Source organism: Arachis ipaensis, chromosome B10 (assembly GCF_059453495.1).
Source record: "Arachis ipaensis isolate K30076 ecotype BB chromosome B10, ASM5945349v1, whole genome shotgun sequence".
Taxonomy (NCBI): domain Eukaryota; kingdom Viridiplantae; phylum Streptophyta; class Magnoliopsida; order Fabales; family Fabaceae; genus Arachis; species Arachis ipaensis.
The window spans coordinates 28,039,064-28,059,534 of NC_142435.1; the positions used below are offsets into that span (position 1 = coordinate 28,039,064).

The 20,471-nt window shown below is 34.7% G+C and overlaps 1 protein-coding gene across 1 annotated transcript; it reads right to left on the reverse strand.

Annotated features, from left to right (window-relative positions):
* Positions 1 to 14,875: 14,875 nt before the first annotated feature.
* LOC148579505 (transcription factor EGL1-like) lies at positions 14,876 to 15,670 on the reverse strand. The gene is made up of 3 exons (XM_088483200.1): positions 15,573 to 15,670; positions 15,107 to 15,316; positions 14,876 to 14,984 (listed from the first exon to the last, which is right to left on the reverse strand). The coding sequence occupies exons 1-3, from the start codon at positions 15,668 to 15,670 to the stop codon at positions 14,876 to 14,878; spliced, it is 417 nt and encodes a 138-aa protein (XP_088339326.1).
* Between the last annotated feature and the right edge of the window lie 4,801 nt (positions 15,671 to 20,471).

Here is a 20,471-nt window from a genome sequence, read left to right on the forward strand (position 1 = left end):
AATTTATAAGCTTACTTAGCCATATATGTATCCTTACCCTTACCTTGGCCCCATTACAACCTTGAAAAGACCTCATGATGTTTGCATTGGTATATTAAATGTTGTTGATTGGTTAGGAGAAGAACAAAAATTAGAGAGCATGATTAGAGAAGGATAGAGTGATTACCCTATATACTAGAGAGACTAGAGTGTACATACTTCATCAGTGAGGGTTCCATGCTTGAATTTCTATGTTCCCTGCTTTCATGAGCTATTTTCTTGCACTTTTATCTGTTCTTACTGTATAAGAATTGAGTTAGTGGAATTTGATTTATAATTGTTTTAAAGAGCTTACTTACTTTTGATCAAGTGGACAAAAATCATACAGCTGCATTCATATATATAGGTTGCATTGCATTGCATAGGTTTTACATGTTCTTACTCATTTATTTTATCTCCTTCAACTAAGCATGAGGACATGCTAATGTTTAAGTGTGGGGAGGTTGATAAACCACTATTTTATGGTTTATATTGTGTTTAATTGTGTGGTTTTATCATGATCTTTGCCCACTTATTCATTAAATAAGCATGCATTTATATTTCCTTCCTAAAGTTATTGCATGATTGAAAACTTGCTTCCTAGAGACTTTTAATTATGTATTTTATTTCCCCTTTATTCCATTCGATGCCGTGATCTGTGTGTTAAGTATTTCAGGCTTTATAGGGCATGAATGAGTTGGAGATTGGGAAGGAAGCTTGCAAAAATCGAAGGAACACAAGAAATTGAGGAAATGACCAGCGAGAAGCGACGCGGCCGCATGGACGACGCGACCGCGCGGAGAAGAGCAAATCGCAGTGACGCGGCCGCATGGATGACGCGACCGCGTGGCAAAGCAGAACGCCGAATGACGCGTCTGCATGAGCGACGCGATCGTGTGACATGCGCGATCTGCATAATCTTCAAAATCGCTGGGGGCAATTTCGGGCCCCATTTTGACCCAGTTTTTGGCCCAGAAAAGCAGACTAGAGCCAGAGAACATGCAGAAACCAGGGAGAACATTCATTTCGTATAGTTTTAGTTTTTAGATATAGTTCTACTCCTCCTCTAGGTTTTCTCTCTACACATTCATAGTTTTTAGGATTAGTTACTTTTCGTTATCTTTGCATTGGGATATTGAGAAGAGTTATTGCCTCATCAAGACTTCGACATTCTAGTTCGTTCTCTTCACTTGTCTTTTACTCTTCCATGTTCCTTAATTTACTTAATTTTACTATTGGATTATTTTAGCATTTATTAATACAAGAATCAATTTTATTTTAAATTAATCTTTTGAGCATTATTTGTCATGTCTTTCTTTAATTTCCTTTCTTACGTTATGAATTTTACATTTACAATGAGCGAGTAGTCCCCTAACTTGATGGGGAGTCGATGAAAGGACTACTTGAGTTGGAATGCTCAAGAGAAAGATTGTAATTGGGTTTATTGTTGGATTGCTCTCTAGTCACTAACACCAATCCTCCCAAGAGTGGATTGGAACCTGTGGATAGAACAACATTCCAACTTGTTTGACTTTCCCTTACTTAGTAAGGGACAACTAAACACAATAAATCTCAATTGTCAATTAATCTTGAGAGTACTGCAACAAGAATAGGGCTTCCATCTAATCAACTCCCAGTCAAGGCTTTTATTTATATTTATATACATTCTCCAATTTAATTTTCTGTCATTCAATGCAAACCTTTTTGAAAACCTTCTGATTAATAAAATAGCACACTTTCCTGCAACTCGTTGGGAGACGACCTGGGATTCATACTCCCAGTATTTTAATTTTAATTTCTGTGACACCCCTTTTTAAATTGATAAGCGGATTTCTGGTTGGTTGAGAACTATACTGGCAACACATAATTTATAATCATTCTTAACTCGCCAATTTCCGCTCGCATCACATATGCGGATTTCCAAATTTTTAACCTGTGGGTATGCACACTACATGTATGCGTACGCACACGTCCCATAATTTGAAAAAATGTGTTTATGGCTTTCAACCATTCTTTTGGCCTTCTAAACCTTTATAAACTTTGATCTAAGTCTAAAGCAGGTGGAGTTGAGGATGGATGAGTTAGGAATAAAGCCAAATGAATTGAGTTAGTAAAATTGAGAGAAACGAACAAGATGTTAAGTGATATATGTTGATTATGAATGAGATAATTGATGATGAGAGTGAATGGATAATGATGACTAAACTTAATTAAGGTTGAATATGAATTGATATAAGATGGATAATGAGAATAATGATGATCACAAGATTGATAATGAGGATGATGGTGAAGTTTGACGGGTACTATATCCCGGAATGAATAGGCGAGTTGAGGTAGATGATTCCCTCTCTCGTGTTATGATTATGATTAAGGAGGCAATAAGATTTGTGTTGTGAGGATGGTGGTGTTATCTCGCTCACGTATAGGCAAGCTGAGATTGAGGATTCTCTCGCTTGCTGTGATAAACAAGTTGAGGTCGAGGATTCCCTCTCTTGTTGGGTTGGACGAGTTTAAGGTTGAGGATTCCCTCACTTGTTGCACCAGAGGGTTGGATTGAAGGTTGAGGATTCCCTTGGATTTAACTCTATGATTATTAATTTGAATGTCGTGAAAGACAAGCTAAAATAGAGGATTCTGTCTCTTGCTATGATGAACAAGATTGGGTTGAGGATTCCCTCTCCTGTTACGGTGGGCAAGCGGGGTTGAAGATTCCCTCTCTTGCTACATGGGAGAATTGAATAGAGAAGGTTGAGAATTCTCTTCGATACGATTCTTGGCTGTGATGTGAATGAGTTAGGTTGAGGATTCCCTATCATTACATCACAGTCTTTCTCTAAAATAGGAGGTTGAGGATTCCCTCCTTGAAGGTTGAGGATTCCCTCCTTGATTTTATTACTGTATCCTAGTCGGCCTAAACTTTGCAGGTTGTGGCTAATGGCTATTATATTCATGTCTATATACATATATGTACCTTGTCTTTTTTCTATTCTTCCTTATTGATTAGCAGACATTTTATACACTTTTTGGCATTATTTTCATATAGTTTTTGTTATGTTTTGTTTAAGTTTTATTAAGTTTTCATAGATTTTAGTACAAAATTCACATTTTTGGATTCTACTTTGAATTTGTGTGTTTTCTGGTGATTTCAGGTATTTTCTGGCTGAAATTGAGGAGTTTGAGCAAAAGTCTGATTTAGAGACAAAGAAAGGACTGCAGATGTTGTCAAGATCTGACCTCCGTGCACTCGAATGAGCTTTTCTGGAGATACAGAAGTCCAAATGGTGCGCTCTCAATGGCTATGAAAAGCTAACATCCAGTACTTTCCAGAAATATATAATAGTCCATACTTTGTTTTAGAAATGAAGGCCTAAAACTGGCGTTCAACGCCAGCTACCAGCCCTATTCCTGGCGTCCAGTGCCCACAGGAGAGCAGCTGGTGTCCAACACCCAAAAGGGAGCCCAGGGGTGGCGTTCAACGCCCCTAAGGGGTACTAGCTCATGGGAGACACTCAAGCTCAGCCCAAACACTCACCAAGTGGGCTCCAGAAGTGGATTTTCGCACTACAAGACTAGTTTATCTTATTTTCTGTAATCCTTAGTTACTAGACTAGTATATATAGAATAAAGATCACCCTTGTTAGAGATCTTTGCCCATTCGAACCTTTCATTATTATTTTTTGTACAGTATGAGTCACTAACCTCCTAAGGTTAAGGTTAGGAGCTTTGCTAAGTTTCATGGATCAATAATATTACTGTTCTAATTCAATATGTCTGATTCTATTCTCTTATGCAATCTCGTTCTTCATCTCATGAATTGAGGGTGACCCGTGACAATCACTCTTGCTCTACATGGGTTCCGTGCAATTCCTGACCCGGATAGCGTTGAACTAAAGCTAGAGATTGTATTGCGGATTCCAATAGAGCATATGAGCAACTTTGGATATGTGACATGAAATCCCCTTGACTATGGGTGTGTGAGGTCTCTGTGGTGTTAAGGGTAGAGTCAGAGAAGCAGCACTTTCTGATTCGGAAGATCTGCCTTATCTGTGGTACCTTGAGTAGGATCTGAAGGGGAGTAGATTTCTTAGAGCTTCATCTTTTGTTACAGTGAGAAACCTAGAGCTGGCTTGATGAGAGGACATGAGTCATCTCAACGTGGTGGATTACTGCAGTAGAGGAGGTTAACTTGATGAGAGGACATGAGTTAATCACTTACGGCTGCCATTGAAGGAATCAGAAGGTTATTGAAGAAGATAGTAAGAAAAGTTAATCCGGAAAGACAAAACATCTCTGAAGCCTCAACCATTCTATCACCATTGAATTCTCATCTATCTAATAACGTTCTATTTATCTGTTTTATATGTTTTTCGTGACAAACTATATTTTCTATTTGCCTAACTAAGATCTGCAAGATGTCCACTGCTTGCTCAAACCAACAATCTCTGTGGGATCGACCCTCACTCATCTGAGGTATTACTTGGACGACCCAGTATACTTGCCGGTCTATCTGTGCGAATTCTGCGGAGCCAGTTTCATGCACCAAGCTTTTGGCGCCGTTGTCGGGGATTGTTCGGATTTGACAAACAACCGGATTACCTTGTCGCCTAGATTAGATACTTTTTACTATTTTGTTTTAGTCTTTCGTTTCTTTTTTTTTTCAAAAAAATAAAAAAATTTTCAAAAATCTTTGCTTTTCTTTATTGATCTTTATCTTTGTTTGAGTCTTTTGTTCTTTTTCTTGTTAAAGTTTCGAATTTTCTTGCTTTTCTTTCAAAAAATTTTCAAAAATAGTATCTTTTGTTTGAGTCTTGTGTCAATTCTTAAGTTTGGTGTCCCTTGTGTGTTTATCTTTCCTTTAAAATTTTCGAATTGTTCTTAGTGTTCTTTCTTAGTATTCAAGTTGTTTTTGTTTTTTTTTTCTTGTTTTGATCTAAAAAGTTTTAAGTTTGGTGTCTTTTGGTATTTGTTTTCTTAATTTTCAAAAATCAAGTGTCTTTTGATCTAAAAATTTTAAGTTTAGTGTCTTTTGGTTGTTTTTCTCTTTCTTCATTAATTCAAAAATAAAAAATAAAAAATATCTTTTATCTTTAATTGAATTTTCGAAAATTCCAAAAAAGTTTTCAAATTTTAATTTCAAATTATTATCTTATCTTATCTTAATTTTAAATCTTGTCAAAAATCATATCTTTTTCAAATCTCTATCTTATCTTTTTATCTTTAAAAAAAATATTTCAAAAAATTTTATCTTATCTTATTTCAAATTCAAATTTTAAAATCAAATCTTTTTAAAAAATCAAATCTTTTTCAAATCTTTATCTTATCTTGTTTCAATTTCAAAATTCAAAATTAAATCTATTTCAAATCTTTTCAATTCTTATCTTATCTTGTTGACTTCTTCTTTCCAATTTTTAAATTTCAAAATTTTAAAATAAAATCTTTTTTGATCTTCTATCTTATCTTAATTTCAAATCTTTCTTAATTAGTTACTTGTTTTCTCTTTCTTCTTTTTTCAAAACTTCCTAACTAATTCTTTTCTCTTCTATTTTTGAAAACTTCTTGTTTCTTTCTCTCTCTTCTTTTTTGAAAATCATCATTCAATTTTCAAATTTTTTTAGTTAATTAGCTTTTATTTTTGAATTCAATCTTTTTAGTGAATAGTAAAGAGAGGGTTTGGTGCTCCACCTCCAATTTCAGCGTGTTTCACAATGAAGCAAGGGGTTGGGTAGCTGAATGACTTAAATTGGGTTTGTATACAGTGATTCTTGGGCCCATTATGGGTCCGGTTCACTCGGTTTGGCCTGTTTGGTCCATTTTTGGGCCAAATTCTTTAAACCTAGCTCAAAATTCCTATTTCAGTTTTTTCTATCGTATTAAACTATAAAATTCTATTTTCTAATTTGTTAGAATAATAATTAATTTATTGGCTAATCATTTACTAATTTCTCTGGATTTACAGAGAAGATATTGTAACATATCATATCCTTCTTTTTATTAATGTAGAATCACCAAAGAACCACATGTTGAAAGGAAAGATTTAAGGAACGATTAACCAAAAGCTTGATGGTGATAGAAATATTGAAAGATTATAGCTGAAAATTCAGCATAAATTATGTACAACAAGGCCTCAGACACACGCAGCAAAAGCACAAGAAACAACAAGTTCTTCCCAACAACCTATCCACTAATAGGAGCAAACACTCAACAACCTAATAGTCAATAAATGAAGGAAAATCTATTTCATCTCAGGAACAAAAATTACAAAAATGACAAGAAGAAGAATAAGAAACAAAATTGAGTATAATCCTTGGAGAAATTGTATTTACAAAATATAAATAAACATGATACTCACAGGAATCGAAAGAGGATCAGAAAAAAAAATAGTTAGATGTTACCTGAAAAAAGATTTCTCCAATTCTATAGCGGTGTAATTTTGTGCTTCACCAAATTAATTAGAGGGAACAGTTAAAAACTTTTTAACCAAATTAGAAGAAAAATATTTAAGTAAAAAGGGGGAAAATGGTGGGAACCATACCAGAAATATTCATCGCACGCAACTTTGCTACGGTGGGTGTTGTTCATGGGAACTGAGAAATTAGAATCGAGAAATCCGAGAATGTGAAACTCGTATACATATTATTATTCTCCTAAAATTTTTTAATTTTTTTATGTGAAAAATTCTGTTATAAAAATAAATCTTATTTGATTAATAATACTGTTAGAATTCAAGAGAAAAAACTAAAAAAGATAAATTATATCTTTAAATGTGTTGATAATGAAACAATACAAAATTATTTATAGGTATATAACTAGTGACAGATTCAAAAAATTTTAAGAATAAGACCAAAAATATATATACTAATTAAAATAAATTTTGTTGAACATTATTAATTATATGAAGATATAAAAATTAAAAAGAGTTAGTGAACACTTTTATTATTAAAATACTATACATTATATATAATTTATAAAAGAATATTTTTTTATTTTTAAAACTTGAACTTAAAATATTTTAATTAAATTATACATAACTTGTTATCCTAACTAATTTTTTTATACACAATTAATAATAAAAGACGAAATCAATTGGCATATTGGCACTTAATAATATACTAGTATTTATATTTTGAAACTAAAATTATATATAAATACTAAAAAGATTAAATTTGTATATGAAAAGTATATTTATAAAAAATAATAGAAATTTAATTTATAATTTTTTTCTTTTTTTTAAATAATTAAATTTATTATATATATTTTTAGTTTAATTTTGATATAATGTTAGATGAAATATTTTATGCGCGTATCTGTTTAATTATATATTGTAATTAAAATATTTTTTATTATTATTTTTTAAAAAATATATTCTAAATTAATAAACTAGTCAATTTATTTTAAAATTTTAAAAGCAACATAAGTAATAAAGATGAATAAATTGAGAATAAAATAAAATATATAAAATTCTGAAGAGAATAAAAAATTAGATAATATCTAAACTATAATTATTTGAATTAAAAATTATAATTAAAAATATCAAAAAGAGAAACAATGAAATTGAAAGATACATAGAATCATGGAGATTGGAGAGCTATATAAAAAATCATAAAAATTTTGAAATTTATTTTTTGATGAAAAGAAAATGACTACTAATTAAGAAATAAAAAAAAGTTAAAAATATAAAATTAAAAAGAGGATTTAAGGAAATAAAAGAGTGACGATACAAGAATTAAATTTGATTAGGTTAAATAATAGTCAAAATAATAAAAATATAAAAAAATAAATTTAAAATTTTGATCAATTAGATATAATTTATTTATAATAAAATCATTTAAAATTTAAAATAGAAACACATTATATATGTAACTATTACTTAAACAACAAAAATTGAAAATACAGTGGGGAAGTGCCCCTCGTTATTGTTACTGGGTCCGTGTCCGTAGATAACCAACTACTATCAAAAATGAATTTATTGCTATTAATTACTACTAACCTAATTCTCAACTACTTAATATTCTTTGATAAAGCTCAATTGAACCATTCTTCTTCAAAATTTGCAAATCCATCAAAATTTTCTTGGGGGCAACTGTTTACAGGATACTTGGCAATTTTAAATTGTCTAGGAACGTTGGGTAGATGGGAACCTTGGTGAGGTTTTCTTTGGAACACATGATGAAATAGTGTAAATTGAGTTATAAAAAATAGTACGTGTATATTAAAAATTAATTATTAAATTAATTATTATATATTTTTAATATATATTTTATAAGAATGACTAATTTTTTTATATACTATGCGTATGAGGCTAATTTTTTTTGTTATGGAAGTAAAAGTGGTAATATACTTTAACATGGTAATTTTCGGTGTTTTTCAAAACTGTGGAAGTACACAAATCCCTAGCACCGATTTCTGTACTTAAAATTTTTTATTTTTTTAATACAAATTCCTGGCACCGATTTGTGTACCTCTCACAAATTTCTGGCACCGATTTGTGTACCTCTCACAAATCGGTCGGTCCGATTTCTGCTTCTCTAGTTAAACGATCTCACATTTAAGTATAACACCTCAACAATTCACATTTAAGAAAAACACCACTACCACTCCAATATTAAAAATAAAAAATTCCACGTATGATCGTTGAGTTATTCTAAAGCAAGTATTTATATTACCGTAAAGAATTAAGTATCAATTTATTACTGTATATATAGGAATATGTTCGTTGTTGGTATTTATAAAAGTTACAAAATTTAATTATACTGTTATAAAAGTATTTCATTATTTTATTATAACAGATTTTATTATTATAATGAATAATTAATTTGTTCAAAAAATATATGAAACGACATTATAAATATATTGTGATTAATTTTATGTTTATAAAATATTTTTTATTTTCAATAGGTTGTAGAATTTTTTTATAATATCAAAAAATGCAAATAATTTATATTCATAACTAAATATTATTTGTGTTTATAATCAAATTTTGTAAATAATATTATCAAATTAGATGATTCACATTTATAATAAAATAGAATTAAATAAAAAAATAAATAAACTCGCAACTGTAATAATTAAAAATCTTATAGAATAATCAAATTTAAGGCCTAGAATATTACACTAAATCCCATCAAGCTCAGTTCATCGATCAAGCTAAGGCAAGGACAATATATTGATCCACCGAAATAGGAAGGAAGGTTAAAAGAAGAAGAGAAGTTGCAGAGGCCAAAGGACAAAAATAAAAAAAAGGAAAAATAATTAACGAGGAGTAGACTGACGCCCCAATGTTCCTCACAACAACTAAATAGGGACGGTGATAGTGAAGAATAAGTATCCCTAGCCGAAAATCGATTATTCGATGGATTAATTGCAAAAATTTGAAGTTTTTTCAAAGGTTGGTTTGAGGTTGGGATATCATCAGATTTGGGTGAGAGAAAGGATTATTTTCATCTTTTTACAAGTGATTAAATTATGTGGACAAATTTTTTTTTTAAAGTGGATAGTCCTCAAAAAATTTTAACCAGATAATTACTTAAATAAAATTAAGTTTAAAAGGGTTTAAACCACATGATCTAAATTCAAAATTAAAATTTTATAATTTGAAAATTTATCAATGAAAATTTAGCTCAGAAAATTATTTAAAGCGCGAAAATATAATTAATTATGAAAAAAAATATGTATCGGCATTGTAATTAACTGTACATGCTTAGGATTGTCCGGTATAAAAATGTAAAAATAAACAGAAAAATATTTAGAATACAAACTGGAACATTTATTTTTAAAGTTTTGGTCCTAGGTAGGACTAATGGGTGAAAGGCCAAAAATACCTCCACTTAGTGGCCATAAAAGCAAGTGACTTCATCCAATTTTATTCATTTGTTTCAAGAGAGAGAGAGAGCACTCCAGACTTGAGAAGAGATAGAAGAGAAGCTATTCCACCTTCAAATATACTTTTTTCACAAACCAGAGTTTCGATCGACGACCTGTTTGCGGCTATGCATCGCTCTTAACTCTCTCTACGTTTCTATACCACTTTTGCTGTGAGTAATCACGGAAACTCTATCCTATTTCTCCATTTCTCTCAGTTTTTGTGTTTTGGATATGTGAGTGTTAAAATTAGTGATTTTAATGCATTAAGAGAAACTCAAGCTCAATTTTTAGCGGGGTTTTGACCTATGATCATTTAGAGTAAGATATAGGAACTATTTCCCTCTTTTCTTCTAATTTGTATGAGAATCTAGTATGAACAATATGAAATTTTGAATGAAATTAGATTGAGTATAGTTGTTTGGTTGCTTGGCTTGGTTGGAGGTGATTGAGGCTTGACTTGGTCGGGAAAGGAGATTCAAGAGGTTGGAACCGCCGTCAATTAAAGTACGGGTTTCGGTTTTAAGTAATCATTATGTAATGCTATGTGAAATTCTAAGCTAATTGACTTTAGGATATTGTTGAATTGATGTTGTTAATGTTAATGATTTAGTATGAATGTGTGAAATTGAATGTTGGTTTGCATGTTGAATAAATTTTGGGACAGAGGCCATAATTGAGAAAGTTATATCCTTTGGTGATATTGGTAAAATTGACATTTGTGATATGTTGGTTGAGATTGGAAGTCTTGTAAATGATGTGTGAATGTGTAATTGGGATGATTAATTGTTAGTTTTTGGAGGAAATTATGTAAGATTTTAAGTCATGATTTTGATTAAGAGTTATGATAGGTTTTATAAACGAAAAGGTGAACGTGATATTTGATTTGATATTAAGAAAGATATAGAAGGAGTTACGAGTAAGATGAGAGAGCACGGCGTAGACTTGAAATTTGGTTAAGTTTATGAGTTGTGCAAGAGAATGAGGAAGATGAATGAGTATTTAAATCGACGTTAAATGGTACGGAGTTAGTTGAAGAGTGTAAGACCCGGTCAATTAACGGCTAACTAATCCATAAAATGAGAATTTATTCTAGAAAGCCAAAAATGTTATTTTTATGGCTAAATGTGATAGAGGAGATTGAGACGAGAATTTCGGTACCAATTTTATAGAAATCGGACCAAGATTGGACCGAACGGGCCAAACCGGACCAACCGGACCCAAAGTGGGCCCTTGGCCCAACATAACTAAACCAAAACCCTAGTTTTCAGCACTCTCTCTCCTCACACAACACCAAAACACGCTGAAAATTGAGATGGAAGGGGGAAGAACACTCTCTCAACTTCCTTCTCTCACTTGATCTTCAAACCACCATAACTTTTGATCTAGAGCTCCGATTGCCGCTCCGTTTGCGGCCACGCGTTCACCGCGGAGAGCTCTACAAAACCCATACAATCAATCTTGAGGTAAGCCACGTTTTACTGTTCGAAATTCCAGCCCTTGATTTCGAGTTTCATGAGCAAAAATGTTGAGATTTTGGGTTCTTTGATGTTATAGAACCCAACTCTCTTGAAGGAGAAGGTTAATCTTGTCTCCTTGGACCTTGGGTGTAGTAAGATTCTCAACCCTAGTATAATTTGTTGTTCTATGATGTTTGGGTATTGAGATGTTGTGTATGGGTATGATGATTGTGGCTTAGGTTGTGTATATGTGAATATTGGAGCTTGATTGGTGATTTTGGAAAGCTTGGAAGAGGGTTTTGTGTGATAAAATCTGTTCTTGGAAGTGTTGATACCTTGAGAGCTTGTGGACAAGTGGTTTGGAAGTGCTCCGGTTGAGCTTGGGGAATCGGCTAAGGTATGGTTTTAGTTTCCCGTATCTAATATGTAATGTGGTAGGAAATACTTAGGCTAGAGGCCCTAAGATAGGCATTGAATTGTTGGTGTTGTTGAATGGTTGAAATATATGATGTGTTCATATATGTGATTATGAATATTGATGCCTTGATTGTGTGAAATATGAGAAATGCATGTTGTGATATATGCTTGATGGATGATTGAGGTTGAATTGATGGGTGGTACCATGTTGATGGTGAGTATGATGTTGATTATGTATAATGATGGTTAATTGGAAATGGTATTATTGGAAATTGGGATGAGGAAGGATGTATGACATGATATTGTGTTTGTCCTTTAGCTATTTGATTGAGAAGTGTTAAAATGGTTGGATGTGGTTTTGGAAACCTTGGTAAAGTGTCAATGTGTGAGTTGAGGATGGCTTGTTGTTGATTTTGGTACATTCACTACAAGAAAATAAGCTTTCTGCCACGCTTTTAAAGCGTGCCGAAAAGTGCTAAAAAGGGTGCCGATAGCTTTTCGCCACGCTTTTTGAGCTATCGGCACGCTTTTGAAAGGGTCACATCTGCCAGCGTGCCGGTTGCTCTATCGCCACGCTTTTGTGGATCTATCGGCACGCTTTCTTTTTGGCCACGCTTTTAACTCTTGCCACACTTAAAAGCGTGGCCATAGGTGTTAACCTATCGGTACCCTTTAAAAGCGTACCGAAAAGTTCACATATCGCCACGCTTTTAAAGCGTGCCAAGAAAGTTGGTTTTCAGTACACTTCAAAAGCGTGCCGATAGGGAAATATACGGCTACGCTTTTCAAGCGTGCCAATAGCATGATATATGGCTATATTAATGACTAAAGAAGATATGGTTACGCTTATAAAGCGTGCCAATAGCACTAGGCCATTCCATACCACTTTCAACATTGGGAAAGCCAGCATAATCAACATTAAATAACCAATCATTATGCAAAAACTAAATCATGTTATTAAAATAAACTTTATATAAAAATACAAAAATAAACTGGCACAAGAAAATTGAAAAAATCAAAAGAAAAGAAAACAAATTCACTGTGAAGTCATCACTTTGCAAAGTAAAATTTACAACATCTAAATCACACTTCAGCTGAGTGTACAACTTCATCTAGGACTTCATGATTCCATATCTAACAGAACATTTGAAGTAGTTATTATATTCACCATCTGTCAATATCACAATCCGCAAATAGCTCTCTTTGTTCCCAAAAACTCCGAAGATTCAACTAATCTACATAAAGAAATCCAAAAACAAATAAAGATGCATTATTTTAGAGACTGTTGTTGAAGAGCATCTTTTGTTCTTGTTTTGATCCTTCCACAGCTGCCGTTGCTGCTGCTGTTATTGCAGCCGCTGCTTTGTACATGATGAGTTTCTGAATGACAAAGTTATTTGAATTAGTCCAAGAAGAAAACAAGTAGGACCTTTTGCTAGTTAAGACACCAGGGTTTATGCACAAAAAGGAGAAAATTATATACTTACCTCATTAGGTTCTTGTAAAGAGTACGAAGCATTAGTGTCTTCCGGAAATTTCGAGACAAGAATTCCAAGACCATGCCCTCTGTCTCCCAATTTCTGTTTTCTCATTTATAAGTTAGTTCAAATTGTCCCAAAACATCACATTGTGGTCAACCAATATAATTAAGTAATGAACTATGTAGTATTATAGCATGGAGTAAAAAATCAAGAGAGGTGGTCAGATACCTTGAATGCATCTTCATCGGTTCTATCATCTCCAATATAAACAGGAAATACATCACTATAGTTGGCAAATCCTGTTGAAAGCAATTAATTAATGTACTGTTTAATAAAAAAATAACCTTGAATGAATAAATTAATCCTAAAAGGAGATTAACTTATTAAATTCTATGTTCAGTATCAACCATTACTTAATAAAGTAATATATCAATTAAAAAAAGAATAAATTAGAAATAACATAATACTTGTACTGGAGTTAGATCAAAAGAGGGACGAGCATCACTCTCTCTCCTCTGTGCAGACACAACAATACAGACCTTTGCCAAGCCATGTTGTTGATCCTGTCACAAACTCAAAAGCTCAGTTGTAACAAAATAAAACTGCCCATAAATGGAGATTGAGCTTCAAATTTTTGAACTGCAAAATAATAAAAGAACTGAAGGACAGAAATCATGAGCTTGAATTACTGACTAGTTATCCTTCGTTGCAGCATCTTTCATAGTAAACTGAGCTGAACAGAGATCTCTAGCAACAGAAAAAAAAGGGAGAAATATCGATCCAAATAAAGCAATAAATGACGGCAAATTTTATAATAATAAATAATAAGACAATTAGAGAAGATTGCAAAGAACAAAAAGAAAATGACAAACATTAAAAAAACTGAGACTAAATAACAGCAAATTTTATAATAATAAATAATAAGTTGGCATAAACTTGTGAGAGTTTTAGCATTTACTATTTTGGAACATTTTGAGATGCTATAATAATAAATAATAATACAATAAATAAACTCCCCATTTAGTATTTCTTTACCAAAAAATTAAAGAAAAAAAATTAGAAACCATTCCAATAAGCAATTTACATCATAACCAAACAAAATAATAAATGATCATATCCCTCAAACCTTGTATCAAGTATCTGTACTATTCGAATAATGTTTTCCCGGCAAAAGAAGCACCAACATCAGCAGACAAATTTTCCCCTTTGGTCAAATTTGCTTTGATCTAGTTTACAACATCACTAAACTTTTCCTGAAACAGTTCAAGGATTTTCAACTTTATGCATGGCTTACAGCATAGTTTATTGAGCAGCACAACTCTTTGGGGTGGAGTGGGGTTTTTGTGGGGGAGGGGGGAATGACATAGATGCTAACACTAAAATCATTAGAGGTGGTAAGAATAAGCATTTTGATCAAGCATATCTCATTCTCAGCAGTAGGCAAACTCCCTCTTGGTAGAACACAGGCAGGGATGTTGTTATTAAATGGATATAACCTTGTATAGTTACTTAACAACTAGAACCACAGTGTTTTCACTTTCCATTCGAAAATGTGCAAGTATACCTGTTTATTTAATTGAAGTATTCACACAAGTAACAAAACTACAAGATATTAGACAAGAGTCTGCTAAAATGGTAGCTTCAATAACATATTACTATGGCAAGTAATAACATGATACATTCTAAAGAAAAACAGATACTTAGACTCTTACTATGGCAAGCAATTACCACGTCCCAACCTGCCTCTTCACTTCAAAAAGGATACAAAGCAAACAAGACAAAGAAGAAACATATAAAGAGAAGATTTATTAGTGTCACTATCATTACCCTTAGCCAATGTTGAATACAAAGGACATGCAAACCAAATAGTACCATTCTGTATCTGTGAGATCCTCCGGAGACAGTGCTGCTGAACGCCTTTTGGTTTGAGGGCTGGCTTCTACAGCTTTGAGGGACTTGTATAACTCTCGAAGCTGCTCACTCCGCTGCAACCCTATCTGATCAGAATTGAGTTCCACTCCTTGACTTGTCTTCCTTGTCTTAATGTCTCCATTGTAATATCCTTCCCCCCAACTCAACACCCTGCTAAATGGGAACCATGAATAGAAAGAAATTGATTTTGAATAGTAGTATTATTGAATTGTGGTGTTGTCTAAGAAGCCATTGTATTGAGTTGTTCATATTAGAGAAGAAGAAGAAACAAGTCATGATGTGTCTCGTCATATGAAGTCCATTGAGGTATTTTCACAAACAACACATATTCAAGAAACAGAAAATGAAAAAAAAAATCACAAAACAGAACTGAAATTCAAGGAAACGGTTAGTTAGAAGTTAGTACCCGGGTTGGGTAGATGAAGTAGACCAGAATATTGCATAGCTCCACTGGATGCTTCTCACAGACAAAGCAAGTTGTTCTTTGAAGTTCTCCAACAACATTTCCTTGTTCTTTGGGTTCAGGAAAATAACCTTTCAGCTTGAATCATACTTGATTCTCCCCATGAAACCTAAAAAATGAATTAAGCAAACTCTTAAAAAATTTGGACTAGAAAACACATTGGTATACCAGACAGCAGCTGACAGAATTTATATCTTTATCAGTTTTACAAAGGGCATTTGTGAAGAATACAAAAATAGAAGAATTTTTATAGGAAGGATAAAATCTGAGTTTCCAATGGCATTAAATACATAAAAGTTCACTTTCTCTATAAAATCATTTCCCTTTTGTATTAGTAAAATTCTCTCTATACCAAATCATATCCGCAGAGAACACATTAGGATAAAAAGTAAAAACATATATCCAGGCCCAAAAAAAAATGAGTATGAACAGGGGATACTTATTTGATTAAGGTCAAATACTTAGCTTCCTACCACCAGATTATTGCAAAATTACAGCATTTAAGCTAGGAAATAATTTTCTTTTGATGAAATGCAAACCGCAGTACATAAGCCTATTACATGTCTTGAAGGTTGAAACTTCTTTGATGGAGCTTCCTGCAATTGAAACTTTTATCTAACTATTCAATTCCATAAGACAAAATCAAATACAAAAACGAAAACGAATTGAGCACTCAGATAGTTGCATAGAATTTCCAACACACCTTTATCACAGATATACTGCTGCACCAAGACCGTTCTAGGTGGCAGTGCACCAGAGACCCTCACACCCTCAAGAAACCTCCATTTAGCATTCTTTTACCAAAAAATTGAAGACAAACATCAGAAACCATTCCAATAAGCAATTTACATCATAATCAAACAAAATAACAAATGATCATATCACTCAAACCTTATATCAAGTATCTGTACTATTCGCATAAATGCATGCGTGTCATGGTAAGGCAAAGCACATATAATAAAATAGACAATCCATCGCATTCCCCACACCAATTCAATCAAACTAGAGAGTTCACCACATAATAGAAACAAAACAAAAAGAGAGGTGATTACAGTTGCAAGAGATGATTATATAAGAAAAGAAAACATTAATCAGCGTTATGGTGAGGGTTGAATAGAGAAATTTGCGGAGGGTTGAAACAGAGAAACAAAAAGGGATTAAATCTTTAAATACGTACCTTCTTGTGTTATGGTGAGGGTTGAGCGCCGATTGAGGGAGGAACACGATTGAGGGAGAGGCAGCGACGATTGAGTCAGCGTCGACGGAGGTAAGGTTTGAGCGAGAGAGAACGAGCGCTGATGGAGGCCTTGCGAGCGAGAGTGAACGCCGACGGAGGGCAAGCCGATGGAGGGTGCGCCGGCGGAGGCAGCACCGATTGAAGTTTCCAAGAGTTGTAAAAGAGGGATGAAGGGTTGCAAGAGAAGGATAGAGGGTTGCAAGTTGAGAGCGAGCTACGACCTGAAAGATGACGATGGATTCTCACTTCTCAGTGATGAAGAGGGCTGAGAGCTGAGAGGGCTGCGAACTGAGAGAGGGCTGCGAAAGTTAGGGCTATTTTGAGTGTTCCTATTAAGAAATGAAGTGTTTGAGTGAGAAATTAAACTAAGTGGAACCTTATCGTCATGCTTTTTCAGGGTTCCAAATAATTAGAGGTTATAGGCACGTTTTAAAAATGTGCCCGTATCCTAACAAATTAGTTACGCTTTAAAAGTGTACCTGTTTCTCTCTATGGGCACGCTTTTGAAGCGTGGTAAAAAAAAAGGGTGGTCAAATCATAAATCAGTGGCCACCCTCATAAAAGCGTGCCAAAATCTCTCTATGGCCACACTTTTAAAGCGTGCCAAAAAAAAACGTGGCCGAATCACAAATCAGTGGCTACCCTCATAAAAGCGTGGCCATTGACCACTTTTGGCCACGCTTTTAAAGCGTGGCAAGAAAAAAGGGTGCCAATAGGCCTTTTTTCTTGTAGTGATTTTGAATGATTTCAAAGAGAAGGATTGAAATTGGCATGTTTGATTGATTTTGAAAAGAGTTGAAAGTGGCTTGTTTTGAAAATGGCACCTTGTGGTTTTGTATGAAAACATGGTTTTTGGGCATACTTTGACAGGACATAACTTGGACTACGGATCTCTGATTTGTGCCAAATCTGTTTAGAAATGAAATTGGATCCAGGATGTCCATGCCGTTCGAAGAACGAGTGAAAAACGATTTAAAATGAGGAAGTTATGTCCGTCGGAAGATTGGGGTTTGAATCTGTAAATTCTGCAGCTTTTAACTTAGAAAATTTTTAGCAGAATGACCCCTCGCGCATAGGCGCACTTGGTGCGTACGCGCCGTTCTTCGAGAAAGCGCCATCCACGCGTGCGCGTGGAGTGCGCGTACGCGTGGACCTGTTTTCATCCCAAAGTTGATTTTTGAGTTTTAAAAGCCAAATTTCATACTTCTAAGCCTCCGATCTCACCACTTATGTCTTAAATCATTATGATATGCCTAGCATGAGAAAAAGGGCTAGTGAATGTGGTAACTTGCGAGTGAAGCAAGGGAAAAATGAATGATCATTGAGGATCAAAGATGATTATGTGAGATGCGGAGAATGGCGGTGGAAGTGCTTGTTGTGCCATGGGCCGAAGGGCCGTAATTGTTAATGAATTGGCTGGTTATGGATTTAACCGTGAGCCGGATGGCTAGATTATTGCCGTGTTACGGCGGAGCCATGTTTATGGCCAAGTATAAATGCATATATGATGTTGATTGAATTGTGAAGGTTTGCACTTCCACCATTGGAGATGAGGGTTTCCCTGGGTAGTAGCAATGGCTAGCCACCATGTGCTCCAGGTTGAGACTCGAAGCTCTTTTGACCCTATGTCGTAAGTGTGGCCGGGCACTGTGAAAGGCCCGGATGAGCTCGCCCCCATAAATATTCACCAGTGATGGTGATGGATAAATATTCACCAGTGAGGGTGATGGATATGGATCATGATTATGATCAAGTTTATGATGAGTATAACTCGAGTTGGGGATGCACGACAGAGGGACAGTCCAATGGCTAGCTACCAGGACTTGTCGGGTTGGCTCTATAACCGACAGATGATATCATCAGCCACTAGGGACAGGCATGCATCATAAGCATACTACATGAATTGTTTGAGATTGCCTATTTGACTGCATATTACTTGCTAATTGCCTAAATGCCTTATTTGTTCCTATTTGTAAATCTCTTGTCTGATATAACTGTGTTTGCTATATTATACTCCTGCTGGTTGTTGGGAGGTCTGAAGGAAGTAGAAAGGGAAGTATTAGTTAGACTGAAGGATCTTTAGTTAGTTTCCACTTACGGTTTAGCTTGTTTATAAGCTTTGATATTTTCTGGAGGAAGTTCTAGGATTGCCTTCGGCTTTCCTCTATTATTATGTATTATATATGTGGAAGCTGTTACCGTACTGGGGACCTCTGGTTCTCACCCATGCGGATTTTGTGGTTTTCAGATGCAGGACGCGAGGCTTCTCGTTGAGACATGTTGGGGACTTCTGGATTAGCGAAGATTCTTGTTCTCGGGACTCTATCTTGATTTATATATCTTGTTTAGATACTTTTATCTCCATTAAATAATACAAACTGTGATGACTCCTTCTAGAGGGGATTTTGGAGATTAGGTTTTCGGTATTTGTGTCCCTTTGGGTTTTCCTTTGGGGTTTTCCTTATTTTATCATATGTATATATTGCTATGCTCGAACCGGTTACCTTCGCAGCCGAATTTTGAGTCTTGATATTCCTGTTTTTGATACTCTTTATATATATGATCTTGCGTTAGCTTATCCTTTGCTCGTTGTGTTAGTGATCGGAGTGTTGCGCTTTCGAGTTGCGGTTTTTGTTTACCCCCTTTTTCTACAAAGGCTCCTAGTTATAATCAATTATTCATACTACTATACGTACTAAATTTTTGTTTTAGAGGTCGTAATACCTTGTCATCTCTGAATTATGACTTAAGCATAAGTCTCTGTATGGTAGGGTGTTACATTATGGTATCAGAGCAGTTCGTTCCTGTAGAGCCTGAGGAATGGACTGACTATGCTTCTGTGCATTCTCTGTATGTGTGTTATGTGCTGTTAGTATATCTACTTGATATAGTTAACATAAACGTTCATGAGCATGCATTTGGGACTTTGAAGCACTAAACTTCCGATATTGAGACTGATCAACTTAATATCGATTGTTTGGTGTGTATAGGAACCAGATGGCGCCTCGTGGACGCGGTAGAGGCCGTGGGAGAGGACATACGAATGCTCGTGCGCCAGAGACTAACCCTAATGACCCGGTGAACTTTATGACTGTGTTGGAGAACATGGCTGCTGCTATGCAAGCCACTGCTGAGGCTCTTGGTCAACAGATGAACAACCATGGTAATGACGGAGGTGGAGTTCAGGGCCCGATGACACTGGCGAACTTTTTGAAGGTTAATCCACCTAAGTTCAAGGGAACTACTAGCCCGACTGAGGCCGATACATGGTTTCAGGCTATAGAGCGAGCACTGCAAGCACAAGTGGTACCTGAAGGACAGCGTGTCGAGTTCGCTACCTATATGCTCACAGGTGAAGCGTCGCATTGGTGGCAAGGTATCCGTCGTCTTCTGCAGCAGGGTGATGATTATATCACCTGGGATGTCTTCCAAGAGGAGTTCTATAAGAAGTACTTTTCGACTTCTGCTAGGACGGCCAAGGAGCTTGAATTGTTGCAGCTGAAGCAGGGTGCTATGTCCGTATCTGAGTATACTGACAAGTTTGAGGAGCTGTTCAGATTCTCTCGTATGTGTCAAGGGACTACGGTGGAATATGAGAAATGGAA